This window comes from Xenopus laevis, chromosome 2S (genome assembly GCF_017654675.1).
Source record: "Xenopus laevis strain J_2021 chromosome 2S, Xenopus_laevis_v10.1, whole genome shotgun sequence".
Classification (NCBI taxonomy): Eukaryota; Metazoa; Chordata; class Amphibia; order Anura; family Pipidae; genus Xenopus; species Xenopus laevis.
The window spans coordinates 6,817,146-6,839,681 of record NC_054374.1 but is presented as its reverse complement, the minus strand read 5'-3'; the positions used below and the strand labels follow the sequence as shown (position 1 = coordinate 6,839,681).

The 22,536-nt window shown below is 40.3% G+C and overlaps 2 protein-coding genes across 2 annotated transcripts in view; one reads left to right on the top strand and one right to left on the bottom strand.

Annotated features, from left to right (window-relative positions):
* The window catches only part of LOC108709187, a 28,909-nt gene extending 22,989 nt beyond the window's left edge, over positions 1 to 5,920 (top strand). Inside the window, exons 17-19 of the mRNA XM_018248811.2 lie at positions 951 to 1,037; positions 4,505 to 4,599; positions 5,525 to 5,920. Coding sequence (XP_018104300.1) covers positions 951 to 1,037; positions 4,505 to 4,599; positions 5,525 to 5,686 — 344 coding nt within the window. The 3' untranslated portion in view covers positions 5,687 to 5,920. The remainder of the gene's footprint in view (positions 1 to 950; positions 1,038 to 4,504; positions 4,600 to 5,524) is intronic.
* A 1,758-nt stretch (positions 5,921 to 7,678) lies between these two features.
* ubb.S (ubiquitin B S homeolog) lies at positions 7,679 to 12,233 on the bottom strand. The gene is given in 4 exon segments (XM_018248516.2): positions 7,679 to 7,996; positions 7,999 to 8,092; positions 8,094 to 9,143; positions 12,079 to 12,233. Coding segments are annotated over 3 exon segments (1,371 nt in total). The 5' UTR covers positions 9,138 to 9,143; positions 12,079 to 12,233; the 3' UTR covers positions 7,679 to 7,763.
* Between the last annotated feature and the right edge of the window lie 10,303 nt (positions 12,234 to 22,536).

Below are 22,536 nucleotides of genomic sequence, written 5' to 3'. Positions count from 1 at the left end.
GAAGCGGATCGCTCTGTGGTGCTCACTGGAAGAACCCCCAGACCGGTGCCGTTTTCTCCTGATAGGAGCACCAGCCTGGGGTGTGAGGTAAGTATATACTGTATAATCACTTCGGGGTGCCTAACTTTTGGCACCCCCAATTAAATATGCCTTTCCTTCTCCTTTAAGAGTGAGATTTGGGATGAATGCTTGTTTGATGTTCCTGATATTCCTTGAAGCTCATCTTGAAACCAATTTGGGTGGGATTAAAGGTTATTTTTTATTTGCTGACCTTTATATTATTGGAACTATATCAGATGACACACAAAAAAGTTTTCATGTGCTTTGATCGTTGTTATAAAATAAAGGGATTTGACAATAATTATAGTGATTGAACCTCAAGAAAGTCCAACCACTGCCCTTACCTCTGGCAGCAGTAGGGCCAGAATCAACCAGTTATTTAGTTAATTACGTTGGCCAACTTTTCTCACTTCCAAAACATTCAGTAGCAACTGACACTTATGGCGTTATTTACTAAAATTTCGCAGTATTTTCTTAAAGCCTTTGACCCAATTCCCGCTGACTTGTTTGCCGTATTTATCAATACATTTTCACAAAGAAATCTGGTGCGTGAAAAGACTCAATAAAATCGTTTAAAAAAATCTGAATTGTACGACTGACGCCTGAAAACTTCAAGTTGTAAACGGGACATCTGCCATTGACTTTTACATGACCTCAGCAGGTTTGAAATGGAGTTTTTTTTTATTCTGACTTTTAACACCGGGGGTTTAATAAATCATGAAAAATGTGGGGTTTTTTCTATGAAAATTTTTTCCCCTTAAAAAAGTCTGACCAAAAATAACCCCCTTGTTTTGTTTTAAAGATTACGTATAGAAAACATATGAATGCAGAGTTCATTGTGTTAATATTTATACTTTTGTGTTAATACTTATACTTTTTGCCTTCAAAAGCAACAACTGTTAAAGATGTGGATGGAAAAACTGCAAATACCGTGGCATTTGATCTGTTAAAGCAAATAATGGAGTCTGCAGATTCAAGTAAGATAATTGTTCTTTAATGGTGATGTGTCAACTGCCTCCATCACTATAAACCACTGGGGCATGCGGCAATAGTGACCTCATGTGGCCATATACAAGTATTACGCACAAGTGGGAGAATGCTGTAGAATACATTTATTAGGGATGCACCGAATCCACTATTTTGGATTCGGCCGAACCCCCGAATCCTTTGCGAAAGATTCGGCCGAATACCGAACCGAATCCTAATTTGCATATGCAAATTAGGGGTGGGAAGGGGGAAACATTTTTTACTTCCTTGTTTTCTGACAAAAACTCACGCGATTTCTCTCCCCGTCCCTAATTTGCATATGCAAATTAGGGTTCGGATTCGGTTCGGCCTGGCAGAAGGATTCGGCCGAATCCGAATCCTGCTGAAAAAGGCCGAATCCCGAACCAAATCCTGGATTCGGTGCATCCCTAACATTTATACTTAAAATACAATTCACTTAGGGGCAGATTTATCAAAGGTTGAATTTTGAAGTATTGGGAGTTTTTTTGAACTCCCATAACTTTGAAATTTGAATAAAAAAAGACAGATCGAAATGTATTAAAAAAATCAAAGTTTTTAAACTTTTGGTGAAAAGGCTGTATTCGAATCGTTCAAATCGCACTTTTAGCGCATTCGATCTAATTCATATCAAAGGATTTCCCCCACAAAAAGTCCACCAAATGGGTTCTAGGAGGTCCCCATAGGCCAAAACCGCAATTCGGCAGGTTTTGGATGGCGAATGGTTGAAGTCAAAGTTTTAAGGAGACAGTACATGATAGATTTCAATATTCGAATAGTCAAATTTTTTCAAATTTGAATCGAATGTTAGCTTAATCGATAGTCGAAGTACACAAAAATAGCTTGAAATTCAAATTTTTTTACTTCGAATTTTCAATTCGACCCTTGATAAATCTGCCTCTTATAGTATGGGGTCTGCCATAACCAGCCTTATACAATATACATATATATATTGTCAACCCAGCTAATTAAGGGATAGTTCACTTTTTTATTTTCTGTGGCTTTTAAATGATTTAGCCTTTTGATTAGCTCTGAAGTTTGACATTTCAGCAGCTGTCTGGCTTCTTTAAGGGCATGTAAAGTGTAAAATAGAATAAGGGTAGAAATGCTGTATTTTGTATACTAAACATAAACATAAACTTACTGCACCACAAGCCTAATCAAACAAATGATTTATGCTTTCAAAGTTGGCCACAGGGGGTCACCATCTTGTAACTTTGTTATACATCTTTGCAAGACCAAGACTGTGCACATGCTCAGTGTGGTCTGGGCTGCTTAGGGATCGTCATAAACAAAGCTGCTTGAATTCTGCATGGCTGGGAAGTAAGGTGGGGGCTCCCCCCTGCTGTTCATAAGTATGATTGTTTCCCTGCAGAGTAGTTAGGGACCATCTGACAATTCCTATCCACAGCAGTAAATGAAGGGAAAATGCCACTGCTTACAGTCAGGTTTCTTATAAAAACGGTACACAGTTTTCTAATTGAAGTATATTGGAGATAGGTTTCTTTTTCATTAAAGAAAGTAAAAATGGGATTTTATTTTTTTGCCTTTACATGCCCTTTAAGTTTACACTAGCAACCAGGCAGTGGCTTGAAAACATTGGATTATACCAAATGTGCATCTCTGGCCTGGTATTTTCACTGAATTATAATGTAGTATGGATTGAGTCACAATGTACTTAATAAGATCAGGTCAGTCTTGAAGGTTTTGCCAGAAGGGGTAGGATAAAGTGAACAACAATGACTGGGTTAATTTACCCTTTAAAGTTTCTGAATAACATAGGGCAGCCATGCCTTTGGCATGAGGGAGTTAAGCTGACCATAGACTCAAAGATCCGCTTGTTTGGCGACATCGCGAAACGAGCGGATCTTTCCCCAATATGCCACTAATGGCATGGCTATATCCGTATAAACCTTCCCAATCAATATCGTGGCCAGATATCGATCACGAAGACCCGTCGGAAGCCCCCATACACGGGCAGATAAGCTGTCAAATTGGTCCAAATGACCGATGTCGGCAGCTTTATCTGCCCGTGTATGGCCACCTTTAGTGTGTTTGAGACCCAAATGATTCTTACAAAATAAGGTGTGTATATACATCCAAACTAATATATAATTAATCCTGATTGGAACCAAATCCAGCCTATTCGGTTATGAAGGAGTGGCCATACTTTACTAACGCAAGGTTTACTATTAGTGATATGTCCCATTAGGATCTACATGGAAAATATTACGTAAAACTTGATTTATGAGAAAATGTATATTGTTATATTTAACAAACAATTGTTTCTTATGTAACCTTAACATAACAAATATCTGAATGAAAAGCATGAAATAGGAGGATAATTTACACAAGCGGTTTGTTGACAGTGTCACCAGCTAAGGGTCTTCTGCTAGATCCCGATATACCTTTTGCACATCCCCGATTTAATGTTTACATGATTTTCTTGTAGACATAAGGTATAAAGATCCAAATTACAAAACGATCTGTTAGATGGAAAACCCAAGGTCCCGAGCATTCTGGATAACAGGTCCCATATGTCAGTCAACCATGAGGGCATTTGGTTCCCTGTATCAGGAAAGAAGAGTAGCGGGTCCCTCTCTAATATACGAAGAGACGTACAAATGTTAGAGAATAATGGCTTCCATTTCATTATAATGTGTGTGTCACAAGTCTTTATACGGAAGAATCGTTCTCGTTCTGGCAACCCCCAACCTCTTTGCACCTGCAGGGACATTTCTGTGCCCCAGATGCCCAGGGCAGCTCTGTGAGTTGTAGCTGAGATTTTTTTCAGCATTTTATTCATATTAGTTGAGTGCATAAGGTTTACGGACAATCCCTGATCTTTTTTGCTATATCAACACTTAGGGGTATATTTATCAAGGGTCAAATTTCAAATTTGTAAAACTTCGAAATTCAAAAAGACAAACCGAAATTATGTTGAAGTTTTTTTTGGCCGAATAGGTCTGTTTTCATTGGAAGAGGTCCGAATTCGAATCGTACGAATTAAAGGAATATCGCATTCGATTGAATTGGAATCAAAGTTTTTCCCAAAAAAACGTCTCAAAGTCCACCAATTGACTCCAAAGGAGATCCTCCATAGGCTAAAACAGCAATCTGGCAGGTTTTAGATGGCGAATGGTCGAAGTCAAATTTTTAAAGAGACTGTGCATGATAAATTTCGATTTTCGAATTTTTTTTCAAAATCAAATGTGGACTATTCCCTAGTCGAAGCACACAAAAAGTAGCTAGAAATTCAAATTTTTTTAATTCAAAAATTCACCTCGACCTTTGCTAAATCTGCCCCTCAAAGGGTAACTTAAGCATTTAATGAACTATTTTAATTACTCTTATGGAATGGAGTTTTTTGGCAGCTTCACAGGACCTTTACTCACTACATGTGCAAGCACTCCCATCAATATATGCTAATGTTTTCCAGTTGTGAATGGGCACAGCATTGCTGAACGGAACACTTTAAATGCAATTATGAAGAGACAGCTTAAAGAATATCGAGAAGATGTGAAGAATTCAGAGGTAAGTTTTTGAATGACAATGAAACACAGGATATTTTGATCGGCACAACCTGAAATCAAAGCCCTGCTGCACTGACATGAAATGGATAGGTCACAGGTCTCATTGGAGCTGCCATTATTGGACTATTTCTGACCAAATCTGCCTGCCACTAGTCCCAAGGAGATTCCATTCAATTAAATCAGAGGCTTCGTAAGCATATTCAGGAGCAGTGGCGTAACTAGAGTGCTAGTTACGACTGCCTATTTCCGCCCCTTGTTTGCCTGTTCACTGCCCCAGTTACCCACCCACGTTTCCCTTCCCCGCTGCAGGTAAGAGCAGCTGGGGAGGGGGGTTATCCATTTGATCTATAGACGAAGCAGGTGAAGTGGTCCGGGGGCCCCTTGTTTTCTAGGACATGACTGCGGGTCGGCTTTCTCTATAGTTACACCACTGTTCAGGGGCATTTCCACTGTCTGAAAAAACTCAAGCGGAGAACATGCCCCATTTCAAAAGGGTAATATAAAACCATAGGGCAATGCCAAGTTGTTGGGCACCCCTTTGTGATTCTAGATGCTTACACATTATCCAAGAATGGCACTGCTCTTCAAAAGATGCATCAGCCCAGGGTACCGTATGCCAAGTGCCATACTGGTATCTTTTTTGCATTCGCCCAGATGCCTATGTGTCAATTCTAGGAGGGTGTTATGAGCTGTACAGAAATCTCAGCAAAAGCTCTAAACTGCGTATTCGCTCACCCAAGCCCGAAAGAGGAGTCCAGAAGATAGCAGCATGCCACTCACTAAACAGTACCCTGGGTTAGTGCAAATTTTGATGACAAATGCCAGCCCAGGTAAACAGGTAAGCAATCAGAATGACTGGGGTGTCTAAACTTTCCACCCCCTATGATTTTACCTTCTTGTGCTTTACTGCTTTTTTTATGTTGCAGATGGAAATATTGGGACATGAGCTGGAATCAAATGAACTAGACAGGATAGAGGAGCCAAGAAGATCTGCAATAGCAAGAAGATTAACATTGGCCATCAAGAGAAAGACAGAGGCACGCTACACAGCTTCACTGAAGTCCAGGGAAAGGTTTACCAAACCATGAAATATAACACTTGTATTTCAATACATTGCTTATATACTTAACCGATTTCCCCTCTATAGGAACGGGTGTCTTAGTTTTAGGGCGTGTATAAATATATATTTGTGATCATCAACCATGTGGGATATACCCAGTTCATAACATTTGGTTTCAGACAGATTTGGAATGCTCCACAAAAAGATTAAGACAGATTCTGAACCCTTATTTGTATACTGCAATTTTAATAAAAATTTTAAACACTCTGTGCTCTTTAGATAACTTTTTTTATTTGTCACATGACCAAGGGATTGGATTAGTCTGAATATTGGGTAATCTGCTAAATCTGAATGCTGCAAAAAAAAGGGATGTGTTTCATTGGGAGTATATTAGTAATACCTAGTTGTATGGGATATAAGGGGGATAAAAGACTGAAAGGATATCATTTGTACACTTAAAGTGATACCAACACTAAAAAATGAATTTTAGTATATGAATGTACATTAAATGTTACCTATAGATCATGTTGATCATTTTTTGCTGAGAGGTTTGTTTTTGTATATAATTGTTAGTTGAAGTTCCTAAGCCTGACTCTCGGACACTGACTTTGCCAACCAGACTGTCCCATCTCAGCCTGTTAGTTACAGTTTCTTATGCGAATGGACTCCTGCTGCACAAATATGGCAGCCCCCTCATACAGGAACATGGGGGATCAGACAGGTAATGTAAAAGCATCATGCAAATACTTTATGGCAAAGTAAGAAGTAGCTTGCAAAGCCAATATTATAATAGATGTAAAAAAAAGTTTAATTTCAGGTGTCAGTATCTCTAAGTGGATTATTTCCCCCAGTACATTGTTCTAATAAAACTCCCACTAAAGCATTTGTCTACCCACAACATTTTTCTACTGACTAAATGATGTTACACTGGTAACAGTTGCCAGACATATGGCCCACTCAAGGAACAGGGGTGTTATAGGTTAATTTGGCCATATATGGACCTCCTAAAGATGTGCAGAAAGGCCCAACTATTCTTAGAATTGAGAGGACAGTGTATGGGCATCAAACACTTATTGCAGCTGGTAGATGCAGCTTGGTGGACAAGGACAAGAAGCCCTAGGTACTAAATATGCATTAATGGACATTATACTGTAGGTGGACTACATCTGCATGGCATTTTGGGATATACCAATATATTCAAATTACATTAAAATATTATTCATCAAAAAAATAAAACGTTACTCTATATATTTATAGAAACCAGCAGGCTCAGGGCATAGCTTGCTTTCATTATGTCTTAATGGCATTTACTCAACTACCTGTATTAAAACAAAGCTGACCAGGAACATTTTTAAACGGGAATAAAAACTGCTTCCCAATTTACTTTCTAAAGATAGAAGACAAATTAGACTACCTGTGCATCACCACATAGTAAAATATTGGCATTCTATCTTGCAAAGCAACTGGGACCAGTTAACGGTCAGCCTCCACTTCTAGATTTTCTAGGTAAATGGCCCTGAAGCATCTGGATAAAATGTTACAAAATGCAGTGTATAAAAACAAATTGTATTGAGATTTCTCATTAATATGATCAAGGATAATTTGGAAAAAAAAAAACTAGTTTTTTGACCCTTTCTCTACTTAATTCTTTTTTCTGGGTCCCCACCCAACCACAAATTTTGATCATTCTACTGTTATTTCTCTCACTTTCTCCTTGCCTTCACAGTTTTCACCAGGGCATAATAAAGATAATTATAGGGAATATGTGTAACAGCTGTTTTCAAAGAGGAGCAGCAGGAGAGCCATGCTATTACTGGGTTTGAGACAGCCCAGAGATGCATAGTAGGCAGTACTCGGTGCTGCCAGTTAGTCTAAGATTTTAACAACCGTTCCATTTTATGCTTTCTAAATACTCTAATTTTGAATATGTTTGCAGTTTTAAAACTGCAAACCCAACCTTACAGAAACAAACTATTTGGGGGTAATTCTGCGTAGTTATGTATAAAAAAAACCAGACAAGTGAGAAATGAAAACTTTATTTAGACCATATAACTATTAAGGAAAGGTAACATAAAAAACAAAACAGAGCAGAGTCTCATTGCACTTTAACATCCACCCCTCAGACGAAGCACAAGATGCAGGGTGGATTCTTTCTGGATATTGTAGTCGGAAAGGGTGCGCCCATCTTCCAGCTGCTTGCCGGCAAAGATCAACCTCTGCTGGTCTGGAGGGATACCTTCTTTGTCTTGGATCTTTGCTTTGACATTCTCTATTGTGTCACTTGGCTCCACCTCCAATGTAATGGTCTTGCCAGTCAGGGTTTTGACAAAGATCTGCATCCACCCCTCAGACGAAGCACAAGATGGCAGGGTGGATTCTTTTGGATATTGTAGTCAGAAAGGGTGCGCCCATCTTCCAGCTGCTTGCCGGCAAAGAATCAACCTCTGCTGGTCTGGAGGGATACCTTCTTTGTCTTGGATCTTTGCTTTGACATTCTCTATTGTGTCACTTGGCTCCACCTCCAATGTAATGGTCTTGCCAGTCAGGGTTTTGACAAAGATCTGCATGCCACCCCTCAGACGAAGCACAAGATGCAGGGTGGATTCTTTCTGGATATTGTAGTCAGAAAGGGTGCGCCCATCTTCCAGCTGCTTGCCGGCAAAGATCAACCTCTGCTGGTCTGGAGGGATACCTTCTTTGTCTTGGATCTTTGCTTTGACATTCTCTATTGTGTCACTTGGCTCCACCTCCAATGTAATGGTCTTGCCAGTCAGGGTTTTGACAAAGATCTGCATGCCACCCCTCAGACGAAGCACAAGATGCAGGGTGGATTCTTTCTGGATATTGTAGTCAGAAAGGGTGCGCCCATCTTCCAGCTGCTTGCCGGCAAAGATCAACCTCTGCTGGTCTGGAGGGATACCTTCTTTGTCTTGGATCTTTGCTTTGACATTCTCAATTGTGTCACTTGGCTCCACCTCCAATGTAATGGTCTTGCCAGTCAGGGTTTTGACAAAGATCTGCATGCCACCCCTCAGACGAAGCACAAGATGCAGGGTGGATTCTTTCTGGATATTGTAGTCGGAAAGGGTGCGCCCATCTTCCAGCTGCTTGCCGGCAAAGATCAACCTCTGCTGGTCTGGAGGGATACCTTCTTTGTCTTGGATCTTTGCTTTGACATTCTCTATTGTGTCACTTGGCTCTACCTCTAGGGTAATGGTCTTGCCAGTCAGGGTTTTGACAAAAATCTGCATGCCACCCCTCAGACGAAGCACAAGATGCAGGGTTGATTCTTTCTGGATATTGTAGTCTGAAAGGGTGCGCCCATCTTCCAGCTGCTTGCCGGCAAAGATCAACCTCTGCTGGTCTGGAGGGATACCTTCTTTGTCTTGGATCTTTGCTTTGACATTCTCAATAGTGTCACTTGGCTCTACCTCTAGGGTAATGGTCTTGCCAGTCAGGGTTTTGACAAAGATCTGCATTGTGACCTAAAAAAAAAACAAAAAACATTTCAGTAAGCAGATCAAGGGTTTACTTATATGCAATGCATTGGTGAAACAGCAATTCTGTAACAATGGGGTTCAAATGTCATGAGTTTGCACAGAACTACACAAATAAAACTTTATAATCTAGACTTTCCTGGTCAAATAGTTTTGCAGATGAGTTAGCGTTTCAAACTTGAAGATATATCATTTTTTAAATGCATGTTATGGCATACCTGGCTGTTTAACATAATGTTCACTTACAATTCCAAAAAAAGTATAGTTGTTGGGTTTGTATGTTCAAACCTTAAACACCCTAACAAAATCCCTTAGTTGATTTTTAAATTCTAGTGTAAGAAAGGTAAAGGAGACTAAAAAGCAATAGTAACTACTTATTTTATATACTAAACTTGATGCATAAACCCCATAATTAACGCCTTCAAAATTGTTCATAGCAGCTGCCACCACCTTCGTAGCCCAGATTAGGAGTGGTAGTTATAAGAGTTTGATTTGCATGCTTTCAGAGGTTAAACAAAGCTGTCAGAATGTACTGTTGTCTGTGCTGCCATGTAATTTGAATCAGAATTTAGAATCAAGTTAAAATAATTTATACTCTGTATATTGTGAGGAGGTGGCATCTTTGAAAGCTAGTACAGTAGTGTAGAATTCTCTTAACACAGTCATCCTGTATAAAAAAAAAATGGCACTGCAAATGCTAGGGATGCACAGAAAAACACCCTAGTTTCATAGAAGCTTACCAATTTGCAAATCATACAATGTCAACATACTATGGTAAATCAGGGTCTATTAGGGAATTCTACTCAATCTAAATTGCTTCAAACTTGCTTTACTTTTAGGGTGCTGTTTAATGAGGCCCTCCAAGGGATCTCAGGCCACAGAATGTGGAAGGGCTGCCACAGTACCCCACATTACATAATGTATTGAAAAGAAAGAGCTGAAACAGACATGAACCTAAGATGATTAGGAATAAACCCAACAAAGTTGCTACTTTGTAGCAGAATGTATAGATTTTAATAGGCCACCAAATTCAGGGTTTAATTTTTACTGAAGACTAAATGGTGTAAACTAAAAAACACTTTGTAATCCTTACAAAAACAACTTAAAATGGCTTGCTACGTCAGTCTGACACTCCTGGCATCCAGTGGGCCTGACACCATATGATTTTAGAGTGCAGGGTGTAAATATACACAATCCAAAAAGCAGGCTGTACCTTCTAAATTTAGACTGAGACAAGCCAATCAAATATAGCACTTTGCTCATCTGACCAGCATCCTAATGCTGAACTGTTGTATCCATGCTAGGAAGGGAAGCAGTTCAGCTAGAACAGTTCAATAAATGAAAATGTAAAGTAAGTGTGAGCTTCCTTGCATAGAACCTCCAAGGATCTAAGCTGCTTAAGGGTACAGTAACATCAAAAAATTTCTGTTTTTAAGTAATAAAAATATAATGCAGTGTTGCCCTGCACTGGTAAAACGGGTGTGTTTGCTTCAGAAACACTACGATCGTTTATATAAAGAGGAAGCCATTCAAATAAAAGGCTCAGGTTACACAGCAGATAAGCTCTGTAGAACATAATGGTGTTATCTGTTATCCACCATTTAACCTGTGCCATATAGTCTTTTTTCAATTCCCCCCATTGCTAAACAGCAGCTTGTTTATATAAACTATAGTAGTGTTTCTGCAGCAAATAGTTTTACCAGTGCACGGGGGACACTAAACCAAGTTATTCACTTTAAAACGCTTTCAGTATTTGGCGTTTCGGTTCTTTTAAAGGGGTTCACCTTTAAATCAACTTTTGGTATGATGTAGAGAGGGATATTCGGAGACAATTTGCAATAGGTTTTCATTTTGTACTTTTTGTGGCTTTTGAGTTATTCATCTTTTTATTCGGCAGCTCTCCAGTTTGAAATTTCAAACAATCCTAGCAACCATGCATTGATTTAAATGAGTAGCTGGAATATGAATAGGAGAGGGACTAAATAGAGGAGGAATAAAACATATCAGTAACAATATATGTGTAGCCTTTCAGAGCATTTGCTGTTTAAATGGGGTGAGTGACCCCCCATTTGAAAGCTGGAGGAGTCAGAAGGCAATTAATTTAGAAACCATAAAAAATAAATGAAGACCAATTGAAAAATTTTTTAGAATTGGCCATTCTATGACATACTAAAAGTTAACTTGAAGGTGAACCACCCTTTTAAAGGACCAGTAGCATCAATTGTTTTTTTAATTCGATAGTATAGAACAGGAAAAAAAAACCAGACAAATGAGACCTTAAAATCCAAAAATTTTTATTAAAAAATATTTTACCGAAACTCCGCTTGCGCTCTTCAGAAAGCAGACAATCCATTGTGCGGCGCTTGATTTCTCCTCCCTGCCTTCCTTATAGGAGATAGCCAGGAAAACAATCAAGCAGCGCATGATGGATCGTCGCCCTGACGCCTTTTCTGAAGAGGAGCGGAAGCAGAGTTTTGGTAAGTTATTTCTTAAAGGCTGTGCGATTTTAAAGTTTAATTTGTCTGTGGTTTTTTTTTCATGGTATACTAATGTATTCTTATTTTTTTGAGGTTACTGGTCCTTTAAGGGGAGCAGCTGGATTACCTCAAGGCTCTTATAAGTGGGCGGGGCTCTCATCAGCTGCTGTAAGACTACAATACCCACAATGCATCGCTTCTTCGACGAACCATAACGGGAGCAGAACAATAGCTTGTCTCAAAGACTCGTTAAACCCCACAATTAGAATATATTCGCGTCAAAAGCATTAAGTCACCGTGAGGAATTAATTCTCTCATTATAAAATCACTTGCTACAGAAATGCCGCCGCTTCGAGGCAAGAACAGCACGGCCGGCACCCAAACCGCATAAACAATAAAAAGCAGTGTGATTAAATACATCAGAATTGGTATAAATGAAAGCTTACCTTATAAGGTGATTGAGATGCGCCGAATAATTAATATTTCTCGCTCCGCTAAACTCAACAAACCAAAACGGTTTCGTTCCGCTTCTAGCCGGAGCTTGTGCAAAACCCCTATATTTATAGCCTTACGGGTTACGTCACTTCAGCGTGTGACTGTACTCATGCGCCAGAAAGAAAACATAGTTCCGGGCGGGTTCCGGTGATTCACAAACAACAGCTCTCGCTACCCACTAATATATTTTATTTACATATGTCTGCAGACTTTACAATAAACATGTTATACAGAGAAAACGCAAATATGTTGTATTCCGTAATCTTTTGTTGCTACACGGAGGCGCGGAGTGATACAAAATACAGTTCTCACTACATTCGGCAACAGGGGTGGGGGGTCTGAGCCGTATCTGATTGGTGGGAATTGACGCAATGACTGTTACTAGGGCAGAATCTAGATGTTTGTCAGAGAAGTTTCCGCCCAGGCTCCCTTGTTGTTTGCATTGTCATGATGCAGCACAAAGAGCTCACTGACCGATCATGGTGTTATATTTAGAGGGAATGTAGAGTCCAATGTGAGGAGACAAAGCTTTGAATAAAAAGTGACAGGGGTATTTTGAGGGAATCTATTTTAGGGACAAGTTGTTGATGTTTTCCTGCTCTTGTCCAGCTGTAACTCCCACCACCAAAAGCTGCTGGGGTATTGGAAGTTGTAGTTGAACAATACCTGAAGGTGGAAGTTTGACAGCCTTGATTTATGTAAAACATCCCCCTAGACATGGAGCTGTACCCCGACTACATTGAGGGAGCCCCTCGAACCGGCAGCTGCCTGTGTCACTGCCAAACAAAATGAGGACTCAGTGGAGCCAGTATTACTAGTATTCTGTCAGGATTCGCCCAATATTCCCACATAAGGTGGACGATATTAGGCTTTAACCTGATTGGTTGCTGTAGGGCTAAATGAAAGGATTATACAATGGAGGCTATACAGATAGGGTTGCCACGTGGCCGGTAAAAGTGATGGTTGATCCCAATGTTATTAATAGGGAAAAAAGATAGATTTATAGGAAAGCCGGTATTTTTTTCCAGAAAAGGTGACAACCCTATATACAGATGGTCAGAGCAAGGACCGCCGCCCCCTGATCTCATGGGAAAATCAAACTGCCCGGTCAGAAGTTTAGCCCAATTTTTGGCCAGGTGTTGGTAGGGTGGGCCCATCAGATGTCACCTGCAGCACGTTGCACAAAATGTCTACAGTGTGGCTCAATGGAAATTCAAGGCTAATCAAATAAAGCTAAAGGTGGCCACACACCGCAAGATATCATCGCATGAAAAAATTTTCATGCAATATTTGGTGCGTATATGTTGGGAGATAAACCAAACCATATCGGCAGAAGATTTGGAAATCGACTCGCTGATTGGCCCAGGCGGAATATTTTGATTGGGGGATCTTCAAATGTACCTGAACATAGGGTTGCCACTTTTTTTGAAAAAGTTTACCGGTCTGTAAACTTTTCTTAATCCGAATAAACATTGTGCGCATTTGCGTATGCACGCAGACGTGGCGTTCCACCGCATGCACACAGACACGGCGTGCACGCGCACATATTCGTCGTGCCGGTGCAGCACGGGGGGGGGCCCTGGGGTAGGAGCCCTGGAGGGCCCCAGGCCCCCCAGTCCGACCCTGATAGTATGGCTCAATTGAAATCAGGCTATGCATGTTTTTATTGAACTGTAACCTGCTCTTCACGAAAACAGCTTTATTATGTAGTCTAAAGTTATCTCAAGGTTAGGAGTAGTAGTTGGAGGATAGCTTACCCTTTGCTTGCCAAGCAAGTGGTGTGCAGCTGGTAACCTTGGCAGTTTTTCTCTAAACATCTTATGCAGTGATCTGGAACCCTCTTCCCCCATGTGAGGGTATAACCGTGTGTACGGAAACAAACAATCTTTCTTGGAAAGTTCTTCTCCAAGAAAGATCATAATTGTTACGTTTATGGCCACCTTAAGTATAATCTGATTTATTGCTGTGTAGTCTCTGTACACATAGCCGGAAAATTCAAAGAACAGTCAACTGTGTCCAGCGCAGACCATCCCCATCCCTGAATCAGTCAAAAGGGCCAGAATTGGCAGATTAAATCTGTCCATGTATGGCCAGAACAGAATGACCTGCTTACCATCATACAGGATTTTATTTTAGATCCCTACATGATCTTAGGTAAACTATACCTAAATGTCTCTGCCCTGTTTATATTTTTTTACCACTATGCAGCTGCTCTATTGGAGACATGGCACAACACATGGTGAGTGATGGCAGCTGCTGAAAAAGTACATTTGATGCATTGGCAGGATAAGGAGATCAACAACTGAATGTGAACAGTAGTGCAAATGGGATAGAAGAGAACAGGACAGGGGAAGTGATGAGGTTCAGTAGAGTGTGACTCGAGGAAAATAGAGGCCAAATGGATGACCAGATTATATGTGATTAATAGTGGCATAACTAGGGTGCGCCAGGCCCCCTTCAAAACAATCTTCAGAGGGACCCAGCGAACTCTCATCCCCATCCTCCCACGCCTTTTACCAGAAATGTTAGGTAGTTTCAATTAAAGACAATGGGAGGCTACAGTATTTACATTTCTCTTTTACTTTCTAAATGACTATTTTTTCTCTTTTACTTTCTAATTAACTATTTTAGTTTTACCTTTATAGATAGGAATTTCATTGATAGGGATTTCAGTTCAGTGGAGAGGAAGACTTTCAGCCAGCCATTCTCAAAAAGTAAATATGTCCATATTTATGTCAAATATTTGTTGGTAATTTAAACATTTACTTCTACAAAGATATATAAAATGTTCTACCTGTGACTCACAGTCATGAGGAAGAAGTGATTTTTTTTTTTACCCTTCTAGTCACACCTAGAAACACGCAGAAAATTCCAGATGACATTGTTTGCTTTCTCTATACAAATATTAAAATAAAAACAGTGTTTCTGCATAATGCTGTGCACCTTAAAGGGGATGTAAAATCACCCCACTAAGTTTAGGGATTCTATTACAATCCCTTAAAATAAACTGCAATTAATATAATTTTTTTCCTACTGTTGCAAATTATGACTTCTGGCCGTTTTAGGCAGTCTTGCCTCCGCTGCTAAAGTAATCTGTGGTCATGTTATCTTCTGAGTTTGCTAAGAGCCAATAGGAAGTGAGTATGCAGTATATGGTGCCTAAGAGTGAACATAAATATGCATAAACAGGTAATATTATACAAGACTATCTGTGGCTATATGATGGACTGTCAATCCTGACTGATATCCATGTACTTGCCCTTTGTGTACTCTTCTTCTGTTTGGCCCATGGGCCGATATATTGCATAGCGTACAAAATTATATGTATGGCAGCCATTATGTCATGCTTAGACACACACCATATATACTCACTTCTGATTGGCTGTCAGTAAAATGAGAACGTGACTTGAGATGGCCTGAGAGAAACAGAAGCAATTGCTTTCTCACAGTATTTTCCCACCCTAGAAAACTAAGTTGCATTCAAGGACATAATGTGCAAGGAGTTTGTATGTTGTCCCTGTGCTTGGTTCGGTTTCCTCTGGGTACTATGGCTTCCTTCCACAAGGCAAGACTACTCAAAGGAAGCTTAATTGGCATAGATTGTAAGCTCCAATGGAGCAGGCATTGATGTGAATAATGTATAAGTTGTCTAGGAGAGCTACGGAATGTGGTGGTGCTATAAAATGAAGGATAATAATAAATAACATCAACAACAAGGATCATTTGAATTGGCAAGGCCAGTAAAATACTGGCCAAATAGAATACTAATCTGAACCATCCTTAGAAAAGTAGAAAATCCTTTAATACTGCAATTATGCAGACCAAAGGCTCACATGAACATGAACTGAGGCTTTAATTTAAAGGAGTGTTATGTGAAACTGCTGGGGGAGGAGGGAAGCTGTTTGTTGGAATAGTGCATACGTGGAACAGAGATCTGCTGTGTCATCTTGTGCTCAGTACTAGGAATGTATAGGGGCAGCGGCTGATGTTTCAGCATTGTGTACAGATCTATGGGGGAAAGAATAAGAAAAAGTCTTATGTTTGCCCACATATAGTAACCCATAACAACCAATCAAACCAGCAAATTCTACCTGCATTAAATACAGCAAGAGGCACTGGACACCAATAGGTGTTTTATACTGGTGGAAGCACTACATTCTGTCTGGGAAAAGATAGTGGTAAAGTCCTGCATCGAGTCAGATACCCACGGAATACCTGCAAAGTGGTCGGGTTTCAGCCAAAAAGTCCCCGATTCCCTGGCCGTGCAGACAGTCTGCGGTAACCCGGGTGGGTACCTGACAGAGGTGCAGGCTTGAGCCCTCCCACCCTCCAGTTTTTTATTTTTTTGTGAAGATTCGGCGACGGAGTGACGTAATTTCCGGGCCAATGTGACACCACATCCGGTTTCACATGTCCCCCAGGTCGAAAGATTAGTTGGCCTATTGCGGGTCAGGTCTAATAGCGGATCAGTGGGGGGAAATTGTGGTTTACAGGTCTGGGTTGTGGGTCATGAGTAGCGGAAATGTGTTGGGTATCAGAAAATAGACCCACGCAGGACTCTAGATTGTGGCCTTATTATAGTAGTAAGGTGAGTTTGGCTGTTCATGATGGGGAGTAGGAATGATATTCAAAATATCTGAAGGACCATGGGTTAGACAGTCCTACTTGATAATTACCCGAAAGGCCTTATTGCTTCAACATCTGCCACCCACCAGTAAAGAGTGCCCTGGTTCTAAATACACTTTTATACTATCTGTGCCAAGTATTGAATGAGAATCATATTTTGCTGCACTTTGATATAGATATGGGAGGTTAGATATTGTTCATTTGGGAGAGCTAACATATATAGTATATACATTTGAAAAGACACATGTCAGCAAGAGAGCTTAATACAATTTTCTGCAATCCAAGCTCCTACAAAGATTAACCCAGATTCAACAGGATTTCGCTATAGTCACATGCATCAACTTTGTGCTCTTGATCTGGAATGTCATTTGAGCAGGCGAGGCAATCAGGTGACTTGTAGACGTGGCAGAAGCAGGTTACATTTTCCTTCGTAGCAGTCATGAAAAGCTGTAAATGGAAGTAATTCAATGATAAGAGGGAAGGATAGGTTTATAATAATTGAACAAAGAGATTAACTGCAATGAGCTACATAATTAGACAGGAGGAGGCGAAACATGGGATTAAGTGGTAAATACCATTTATAATACAAAAATTAAAAATTCCCCATAAAATGTGCTTGAGGTTATACCTGCCTATGCCTGTGTTATGTGTTGGTAAGCTTTAAGAAATGCAGAACACTGGCAAATATGAAAAAGAAATTCCTGGTACAGAAATTTAGCTATTGAGCTATAGGCAACTACTGTATGTCTTCCAACCTTTAAATTAGGTTTGGAAGGGTTTCTGGTAAATGGCAATAGCTTTTATTTGGGAGAAACCTTTCGTTACTAACAACTTGTAGCCTGCATTACAAGCTATGAACCAGATCAGGCTGGGCCACCTGGACACCAGAAATAACCCAGTGGGCCCCTTTCCTCATGGGTCTTGCAACCTAAACCTGCTTCGAGCCAGGATATTTTGAAACTTCTCCCTCAACCCTTATCACAGCCACAAAATACATGAAGGATAGGTGTACACTGGTGGCGAATTTTGTGTCTGGGGTGAGGGGCCCCTGAGTTACAGTCTCAGTACTACACTAGCTATGGGTATAGGGAATCAATAAACCAAGATTTGGTCATTCTGTGAGCAGCTCAGTGTAAAATGAGGAGATCCTTATAACATTTTATTATTTATATATTGTTATAGAATATTGTAATTTCATGCTCTGCTTACATGTTTTTAAAAGTAGAATCATCTACTGCAAATGATCCAGCCCACACATGGGTTCAGGTAGTCAGTTCCAGTATTGAAACCTGTTCATTCCCAAGATCTGTATACCATTTCAATAAAGATAACATCTGTTTTTCAAAATTCTAGTCTGAAAACATAAATGTAAACTGCACAATCTAATATATTTATTATATCAGAAATGACTTTGCTTTTCTCAACCTTAATTTCACATGACGTTTGTGCAATAGCTGCTTTTACTTGCCTCAAGAAACAAGAAAACATTTCTTGTAACAGAGAACTGGCTGGCCTCCAGATCCCATGACGGGCAGGCACATAGAGATAATTCCAGTAAGCCAAAGAACACAGCTGCCTTGTGCAACAGGCCTGATTCATGGGGCGAGTAATATATAGCACAAGAGATGTACACTCAGTAGAGGCCTTGGGCAAAAGCAACCCTTACTTTTGTAACTTCATTACAATCAAAGAGAATTCCACATCTTCACAGCTCTCACTGTAAAAAAAAAACATCCCGAATATTTAGAAGGAACCTCCTTTCTTCTAATCAGAATGGGTGCCCACATGTCAGTTGGAAGGACCTACTTTATTATTATTGCATTAGAGAGATTATTATATATCCCTTTAAATATTTATACATAGTTATCATATAAACCCTTAAAGGAATAGTTCAGTGTGAAAATAAAAACTGGGTAAATAGATAGGCTGTGCAAAATAAAAAATGTTTCTAATATAGTTAGTTAGCCAAAAATATAATATATAAAGGCTGGAGTGACTGGATGTGTAACATAATAGCCAGAACACTACTTCCTGCTTTTCAGCTCTCTAACTCTGAGTTAGTCAGCGACTTGAAGGGGGGCCACATGGGACATTTCTGTTCAGTGAGTTTGTAATTGATCCTCAGCATTCAGCTCAGATTCAAAAGCAACAGATATGACCCATGTGGCCCCCCTCAAGTCTCTGATTGGTTACTGCCTGGTAACCAGGGTAACCAGTCAGAGTAAACCAAGAGAGCTGAAAAGCAGGAAGTTGGGTTCTGACTGACAAGTTATACATCAAATCACTCCAGCCTTTAGACATTACATTTTTGCCTAACTAACTATATTAGAAACATTTTTTATTTTGCACAGCCTATATATTTACCCAGTTTTTATTTTTACACTGAACAATTCCTTTAAGCACCTTTTCTCCAGAGTGAACATCCCAACTTGGCCAGTCTTGCCCGTCTCTGAACCCTCTCTGTTTTAATAGTGTCCCGTTTTAGCACTGAAAACTAAAACAGTACGGCATATTCTAGATGAGGCCTTACCAACGATCTGTACAAAAGAAGAATAATGCCATCCTCTCATTAATCTGTGCTCCTTATAATACAGTCCAAGACCTTGTTTGCCCTTGAAGCTGCTGACTGGCATTGCTTGCTACAGAAAGTTCATTATCTACATTATGGATTTGCCTAGTAAAGTCCTATTAAGGGTATACGTGACTTGCATATTTTTGCATCCCAGGTGCATAACTTTATTGACATTGAATCTCATTTGCCACTTAGCCACCCAGATTGACCTGTGGGACCCCACTAAGAACCTTACTCCAAGTAGAGAATGTCCCATTAACAACCACCCTCTGTACCTGATCCTGTAGCCAGTTTCCTATCCATGTGCAAACGACTTCATTAAGCCCAACAGCCCTTAGTTTTGAAAGCAGTCGTTTGTGGGGCATTGTATGAAACATTTTGGTAAAATCCAAATAGATCACATCTGCTGCTCCCCTGCTGTCCAGCATCTTACTGACCTCATCATTAAAAAGCAATCAAAATTGTCTGACATGACCTATCCTTCATAATGCCATACTGATTACTGCTCATAATGTCGTTCACCAAGATGGTTGGGAAAAATTAAGGGAATAAATTGAGAACAGTAACAATTTAATATAATTTTAACTAACAACCATAGCTGTTCTACATTTTTATCGGTAAATATAATGCTCCAACCTATGCTCTGAAGAGCGGCCCTTAAAGGAGAATTCAACCCGTAGTTTAAACTCCCCCCCCACCCTGGGTAGACCTCCCTCCTCCCCCTAGCCTACCTGCCCCCTGGGCAAATGCCCCTAATTTTTTACTCGCCCGTCTGTGCAGATTCTGTCCTAAGAGTTCACGGCAGCCATCATCTGTCTTTTTCGGAAGTTTCTGCACATGCGCAGTTAGAGTTAATTTCCGGTCCTGAACAACTGCGCATGTGCCGAAAGTCACTATAATTTATGTAAATTTTTCGGAAATTCTCGAGACTTTCAGCGCATGCGCAGTGATTCGGGGCCGGAAATTTACTCCAACTGTGCATGCGCCAAAAATGCCATCAACGCACGAAGATTATCGGAGAAGAAGATGGATGCCGTGAACTCTGAGGCCAGAATCTGCACGGAGGAGTAAAAAATGAAGGACAATTGCCGGGGGAGGGGGCAGGTAGGGGGAGGAGGGAGGGGGGTCTACGGGTTGAATTCTCCTTTAAGGAGCTACAGATTTTTGTGTCTGGGTGACATGTCCACTTTAATGCACCAGCCTAAAGATTCACAATCTCTAGAACAGTACTCAAGAACAAAACTTATGTTCAGGTTTTGGATCCAGGTAGTTGTTACAAGTGCTCCCCATCTTGGAAAAAGTCAGTCAGTGACACACATATGCTCAAATCATTAAGCAGAAAATAAGCTTTGCCTGTCATATAATCTGATGCTACAGGGCTGATTATTAAATACTAATGCTAATACAAATGCACTGGTTTCTGAGCTCTCGTTGGTCTCTAAGCAGATAACTGACAGCAGAGACTGGAGCGTTAGCACCTCTAGTTCTCTAGAAGAGTGTTAGTCAGCCAGCTGTACTGAACCTTTACATTACACACAGCAATTCAAGTTAGTCGTGGGAAAATGACTGCTGGTTAGGCTGAATTGCTGTGAGTAATATAACTTAGCAAATCAATGTGTCATTGCCCTAAGGGGCGTAATACCCTACACCGGGCGGCTACAGATCTAACCAGTGAACCTGGTATATGACTGAATTCAAATGGCTTGGCTGTGTTTATGCAAATGAACACATACACACATATCCTTTGGCCTTTACTTTATTATTCAGTATGATCCCAGTGCCACTAATGGGTTCATATCGTACATAATGTGCCCAAATACTCTAAAAATGTTGCCATAACTTTTGGTTACTCCTTTGTCTCCGCGCGGTTGTTTACACATATTAATCACTGCTTTCATCCACACAAAAAATATCTACCTCCAAGTACCACTGCTTCATAGAAGCCCAACTGAATACATACGGCTCCCCAAAATCTAACAACTAGAGATTTTTTTTTTTATCAACGTTGACCTCAAATAGGGAATCCTCTGGGCTGACATATTGCTTGCAGCTGTAACGTCTGCTCATTCTGTTCTTACACCATTGTGTGTATTTCATGTGGTCCTGGACAAGAAGAAACAATTCTATTACATACAAAGTACGACTGTTGTCCCAGCATCTCTGACAGCCTTGGAAAATTATGAAAAAATTATAGAGCCAATAATTCACCAACACTGATATAGTATTAAGGCTCCCATACATGTCAGTGGGTGCTGAGAGTTGTATTTCTATATTTAAAAAAGGGAAACAGGTTTGGGCAACACTTAAGGTTAATGTTTTTCTTGTGTTTCCATCATGACCAGAACTAGGGGTAGGCAGCAGAGGCTTATGCCCTGGGACCCCAGGCACGTAGCTCTGCTGCCTTCTCTATCTCCAGACCTGTGCATTCACAAGTAGCAGTGGACCATCAACGAGGCAAGCCTTGGGGATAGAGTTGGTGCCACGGGCAGGTGGATGATGGCTGAGAGCTTTCCTTGGTTGCCGTTAGCATTTGCCCTGACTTTGGTTGCTGTATTGCCACAATCATGACCTACTAAACCTACAAACTATGTGCAAATGTAGATACTATGGGCAGTTTCCCATATTTAAACTCCCTACAGCTCTTAGCTGCAGTACTGTTAACACACACAAATATTTGGAACTCACACTTCTGTGCTAGAACAAGTTTAATTTCTGTGTTATTCTCTAGGTTGGCCATTTTTAACCTATAGGTCAGGACCCAAATATATCCCCATGCTACTTTGATGCTACTTTGATGGGGGTCTTCATAATCCTCTACTGTATTTTCTGGGTCTCCAAGCTGATGGCCCAAGCCTACCTTCTTAGTACCCTGAAAAAACTCTTGTGTAACAAGGCTGTAGATTAAGCAATTTTCATATTTTCATATTATTTTGGCAACAACACAGAAACATGCCCTTTCGTATGAATGCATGAGTGTCACTGTTATTTTCCTTTAGGTAAAACTATTCTTATGATCTCCTCTTGTGTTTTTCAGTTTGTGTGTATATCAGTTTGTGTATATAGCGGTGGGATCAGCCCGGAATTGCTCTAACAAGACTAATTCTCACTATTCTTTCTCTGCTGCTGTTTTTGGCTCCAGGAAACAGTGATTCACAATGGAGAAAAAATGTTGCTGAATCACTGGCTTCATGCACAATGTAATGTCTGAGCA